At 40.8% G+C, this 6000-nt stretch overlaps 1 protein-coding gene across 8 annotated transcripts in view; it reads right to left on the bottom strand.

The window, feature by feature from the left end:
* Positions 1–520: 520 nt before the first annotated feature.
* The window catches only part of SERAC1 (serine active site containing 1), a 57585-nt gene continuing 52105 nt past the window's right edge, over positions 521–6000 (bottom strand). For all 8 annotated transcript variants that reach the window (XM_037741892.1, XM_017538489.2, XM_017538530.2 and 5 more), the window contains 4 exons: positions 5552–5649; positions 4109–4291; positions 2783–2926; positions 521–847 (listed from right to left, as the gene is read on the bottom strand). In XM_037741892.1, the coding sequence (XP_037597820.1) occupies positions 711–847; positions 2783–2926; positions 4109–4291; positions 5552–5649 (562 nt within the window). In that variant the 3' untranslated portion in view covers positions 521–710. The remainder of the gene's footprint in view (positions 848–2782; positions 2927–4108; positions 4292–5551; positions 5650–6000) is intronic.

Here is a 6000-nt window from a genome sequence, read left to right as displayed (position 1 = left end):
ACTAAAAATACAAAAAATTAGCCGGGTGTGGTGGCACTTGCCTGTAGTCCTAGCTACTCAAGAGGCTGAAGCAGGAGAATCGCTTGAACCCCAGAGGCGGAGGCTTCAGTGAGCTGAGATCACGCCACTGCACTCCAGCATGGGTGACAGACTGAGACTCTGTCTCCAAAAACAAAAAAAACTGAAAGTTAAAAACTAAAAGTTTAAAAAATTGACACGTTTTAAAAATTTACCTCAAATCAATACCCAGAACTAAGAGAGTCTTGAATGTTCTAGTTCTTTCTTCTCTCCATTTTAGGTACTCTCCTAATAGCATTTTTATGGTAAGTTGAGTTAATGGTGGCTCTCCCCTCAGAACCTGCCATGCCCTTCCTGGATGCACCGGAAAAGTCACAGGTGGAAAAGGACATTCTATCACAGCAGCTTTGCTCCAGTCACCAGGCCCAACACTCTGAACCATAAAATGGCACAAAGGGACTCCTGTATACCAAAGGAACCCAATCCAGCCCTTCCTTCTGTGCCTGCCACTTCCGCGTTGGTGCTTTATAGCGCTTGAAGGGAGAACAATGTTCTGTAATCTGCAACACACTCCAGACCATGTTGACGCTATGATCACTAGGTTTGCATGATTGCTTAGAGCTTAAAAAGAGAAGCAGAACACCAAGTTTCTTGCATTGAACTCACATATGAAAATTGGAAGAGGACAACTGTTAGTTTTCAAGGTCTTTGGCTAAAGTTTCACGGATGAATTGTAAAGTACGTTGGTACAAAAAAGCATCCTTTTTCTCTGGCTTACAAATGTTCAAATGGTTAACATCCACAGGAATTAGATCTCCAATGCCTAAATCTGAAGAAAACAGAAAAGTCAATAAACCTAAGTAAAAATATAAGCTTTCCCCTTGGCAATACTGAAAGAGGCCAAATGGGTAGTTCTAAATATTGCTTTGGTTGTGACAAGGGACTCTTAAAAGATAAAGGAACTTGAAGCTTGATTGTAGCTAAACTACATTTGATAAAACATGCAGGAATGGATTCTCAGTCAGTATAACGATAATTTTATGCTTTCCATAAACTGTGTGTTCTGGCCTACTTCCTTAGTTCACAGCGAGCAGACAGCACTAGCATCTTCAAAACCTTCTTACACTTGTGGGTCATTTCTAAGTTACTCAGAGTTTCTGTTATAAATTTCCTAATAAGCTCCTTTGTCCTGATGAAATGAATGGGAATGTCTCACATGGGATCCATTATAAACCTATATCCCAATGATCACTTCCAGAGTAAAAATGATTGATTCAGTGCTTGAGATATTTCAGGCTAACAAAGTCCCCCTGTGTGGAAGCAATAAGAGGTACTAGTGAGGCCACCTCGGTAAGGAATGCAGGTGGCAGTCATAAAGAAAGAAGAGCCTCTCGGTAACAGTATTAGGACAAGGCTATGCCACTTCAAGCAGCTGGTCTATGATATTAACTTTGCTTTTAGGCTGGGCATATTGGCTTACACCAGTAATCCCAGCATTTTCGGAGGCCAAGGCAGAAGGACTGCTTAAGGCCAGGAATTTGAGACTAGCCTGGGCAACAGAGCAAGACCCCATCTATACAAAAAATTTAAAAATGAGACAGGTGTAGTGGTGTGCACCTGTGGTCCTGACTACTCAAGAGGCTGAAGTGGGAGGATCGCTTGAGCCCAGGAGTTTGAGGCTGCCGTGAGCTATGATAGTACCACTCAACTCCAGCCTGGATGACAAAGTGAGACCCTGTCTCTTAAAAACAAAAACAAACTCTGCTGTTGCTTCAAGCTTCCAAAGTCCTTTTTAATAACATCTGGCAGCTGTTCCCTGGAACTCTTCAAGTTCTTCAACTACTAAATAGTAACTCCTCACCCTATTGCATATTATATTAAGATAAAACTTTTTTCACTTCTCCTGCAAAGTATGACATATTTTTCATTTTCTTTAGATAACATATAATGAAGTTAGGACAAAACTCATTATGTAGACAAAAGAACCCTCTGGCAAGCACTCCAGATGCACACTGTGCCTAGCTTGAAGGACCCATGATGTCGCTGGGCACCACCAGGACAGCACCTACACCGCCTCAGAGTAAGAAAGAGGTTCCCAGAGATAACCAGCAAGCTGAAGACGTGGCCAGGTGAGGCAAAAGCAATTCAGTGGTGGAATGTACGGGGTATGTACTCTGTACAGAGTAATAGAGGAGGCTATGAAGACAGTTAAGATCTAGCAACTCTTCCCTCAAAGAACCTTTAAGACATTACATGACACTAGAGAACTGGCATTGGCCATTTCTCTCAACCCCAGGATCATGAAGAGATTGTGTTTCAACACTAGTTTTTCCGATTGGAATATTTCTGGAGCTTTATTATTCCCCATGGATCTTCTATTTACGAAAGCTTCCACTCTTCTAGTTGATCTTCTTAAGGGTTCTACATGCAAATATCAGTCTAATAAATGCCCCTTTCAATCTAGCTGATAGAAGAGTGTACTTTCTTTACTGCAATAGAGTTCACTGTTGATGACTTAACTTAGAGTTAACCAATTAACCCTTCTCATCTAATCAGTTACATAAAGGGTGGGGAGAGGTAATGCCTGAATTATATTTACAGAGAAATTTAATTCTATTGCTGAAAATAATAACAGAATTCAAATCTAGATCTTCATGAGCTATCTCCTAAAACTGAGAGCCTGGATATAAAAATTGTTGTTTACAATTAAATTCTAGGTACAATTAAGCATCTAACAGCCAACAAGTTTCAAAAGAGTGAATACCTGCTGATTCCACAGGCACCACATGGAGCTTAATCATGCTGCCAATGTAAGTTGGTAGTGTTTCCACAAAATTCAGCACCTGGAAGTTTTTGTCTTTAGCCAACTCCAGAAAGTCATCTTGTAGCTTTTTAAGCGCAGGAGAATCTGTAAAATTATACAGAACAAGACTGTGACAAGTTGTTTACCCAATTCATAATAAAATGCATTAAACTTTCAAATTTAGAGGAAATTAGAATTCTGATTCAAGATGGTGGCTTGAGTACACATGTTTATTTTCTCCCCTGCCAAGAAGATAAGATTCAAGGAAAAAGCTAAGACCAAGAACTGACAGGACAGTCAGCAGCAGGAGAGGCTTTATCACATTACTGGGGGCAGGAAGCAGTTCCCAGGGCAGTCTGGTTGTGTGGGACCACAGGCATCCTCCAGTGTGATGATGGTACCACTACACTCACCCCAAAGCCCAGCCTCCCATCAAAAAGCCTGTCTACAATCACAGAGTGCCTGTCCCTTCCCATCCCTCACCCTCACATATGAAAGGGCAACCAAGAGGCACCAGATAGGCCTATGACCTAAAAGAGCGGATCAGATAAGCAAACAGAAAAGCTGGCCACAGAAAAAGCAGCTAGATGAGGAACAGAAGGGAACTCACAAACCCTCTACTTAGGATGTTTAGAATTATTCGAAAAGATAAAGGAGCCACAAGACAAGTGGACCTGAGTGCAGAACAACCAGGGCACAGGAAAGAAGGCACATGTGGAAAACAAAATCTGACTCCACAAAAGTAAAGTCCAACAGAAGGTTTAGAAAAAAAAAATAGATTCTCCATAAGTGGAACAAAGAGAAAATATGAGCTAAAAGACACCTAGTATATTTAGGCTCGAGCCAGGGAGTCCAAATTCTGATTCACAGGTGTTCCAGAGAGAAAACTGCTTATTATTCAAAACAAATAGAGTACTCTAAAATTAAAACTAATAATCTCAAAGTTTAATTTACATTTTAACAGTTGATGATTTTCCACTCATGGGGAAAAGCCATTTATCAGTAATTAGGAATAATATTTAAAAGCAAAACATTATGTGATTATTCTAATTTTAAGTATTTAAGATAATATTAAAATTATTATAATGCTTGCGTAAATAATAGCTTAAGAACAAAATGAGAAGTTATCAAAGAAAAATCAAGCCCAAGCCCCAAATCTTCCATGAATAAACACAATTATATACAAATTATAAATGAGATAATATATTCAAGGAAGAAACTGTTTCTTCTTTTCTGTATAACTGAAGTTAATATAACCCCAATTTCCTTTATGACAGAAAATATTACCTTTGCTGAGTTCTTTGACTTCCAAAGAGGGAAAGAGAAGATAGCGAACATTAACAGAGTATTCAGCCAAATGTGATCCATGATGAGGGACACTATAAAAAATTATTCCTCTGGTATTGTTGATAACAGTACTCATTTCTGGCTTCTTAGAGGCTTCCAACAGCATCTTTTTGACAAGAAGACCTAGCCACAGACAAGGAAGAACATGCATAAGCTATTTTCCTTCCCTCTATTACTGTAAAAAAAAAAAAAAAAAAAAAAAAAACACACACAAAAAAAAAAAAAAAAAAAAAAAAAAAAAAAAAAAAGGCCAAATAAGAAATACATAAAAAGAGATGCTTTCTTTTTAAAAATGGTTTAAACAATAATTCTCAGTACAGTAGTATAAGAAAGAGGGCCTTAAAATATTAACACTTCATCATACTCCTGATCCTTATAGTGCAAGTCTACAAACAGGTAAGATTCTAGAAACCCATTCATAGGGCAGATCCTCGTCTCACAGGATCTACCGTCCCACTGCAGGAATGTGAGGCACACAGCACTTGGGAGCTCCCTGAGGACATGCGTGTGCTGTGGCTAGTCTCTCAGCTTGCCATGACGGCCCGCTAATGACCACACTGTTAGGACGGTGCTGTGATCCCACAGCACACAGTCCCCCATGGAGAACACAGGGAACTGTTTCATGGGAACTGTTTCTCGGGAGATACCTTCTCTTCCATCCCCCTACCCTGGGTTTGGAACCAATAATGAAACACAAAGATCTCAAAGATGATGACAGTGGGTCTTTGAGGACACAAAGGGCTACACCCACCTTTGTCTCAGCAAAAATCCCTGCCTCAGAGGCAATCCTAAGTGCTTCACCAGATAAACTAGGCCCAATACTATACTGCAGAAAGGCCTTCTGCAAGGTGGGTGGTGAAAATTTCAAACTGGACTCGGGGAGTCACAGGGGAGGCAGTTCCATAAGCAAACACTAGGACCCCAAGAACAGACACTCAATTACACCTGCACCTCAGCAGCTCTGGGCCTGGTGTGAACAGGTACCCAAGGTCTGGGACTATGGGCACTAAAGTGACCACAGACTCTGCAATGGTGAAGGGGAGCAGGAAAGAATAAAGGGGCACCGTTGGGGCCACCCAGGAATGCTGAGGCATGTTTATGAGGTGGTGTATATGAAATGGGCTGCTTCTCAGCGTTTATTCATTATCACTATGCGAAAGCACTACGCTGGTGTGTAACAGGTTGCCCCTTTCTAGAGAAAGGGATGGCACAGAACAAGAGTAGTAATTCAAAAACTACTAGTCATAGCCACACGGATTAATTTAGCGGAGGGTAAGGGGGTCACTATTAAGTAAAACGGAAAGATACAGTAACTTTAGGTTGGCCACAGTGGCTGAAAATCACATCACAACAGTCACTTCACAAAGTTGAAGCTGCACTTACCTCCCATGCTATGTGATATCCAAACCACCGGCCTATCCCCAACACCAGCAGCTCTGAGCTTCCTGAGAAGTTCATTGCTTCTGAATGCAATGGACCTTCTAAACAAAACAAAAACAGCAGGCATGACACGAGGCTATCGATACTCTCAATTTGTTATCTAATTTTTAGAGTTAAGAACTTTGTCTCCAGGACGAATGCTACGTTTAGGGTTAGAAATATCCCTATTCTCTCTGCTTAGTTACTTGAACTCCTGGCCTCAAGCAATCCTCCCACCTCAGCCTCCCAAAGCGCTAGGATTACAGGCAAAAGCTACCACATCTGGGATTTCTCTGCTCAGCTCCTGAAATAGTTCATTCTCTATTTGTAACTTATTAACACTGGCATAATTAGGAACATCTAAGCTCAGAATAGGCCATTCATTTACTACATGAACACTGTTGGAGCATCTG

This window comes from Cebus imitator, unplaced genomic scaffold (genome assembly GCF_001604975.1).
Source record: "Cebus imitator isolate Cc_AM_T3 unplaced genomic scaffold, Cebus_imitator-1.0 Scaffold6, whole genome shotgun sequence".
NCBI classification, from domain to species: domain Eukaryota; kingdom Metazoa; phylum Chordata; class Mammalia; order Primates; family Cebidae; genus Cebus; species Cebus imitator.
The sequence above is the reverse complement of the archived record's forward strand: the minus strand, read 5'-3'. Positions and strand labels throughout refer to the sequence as shown.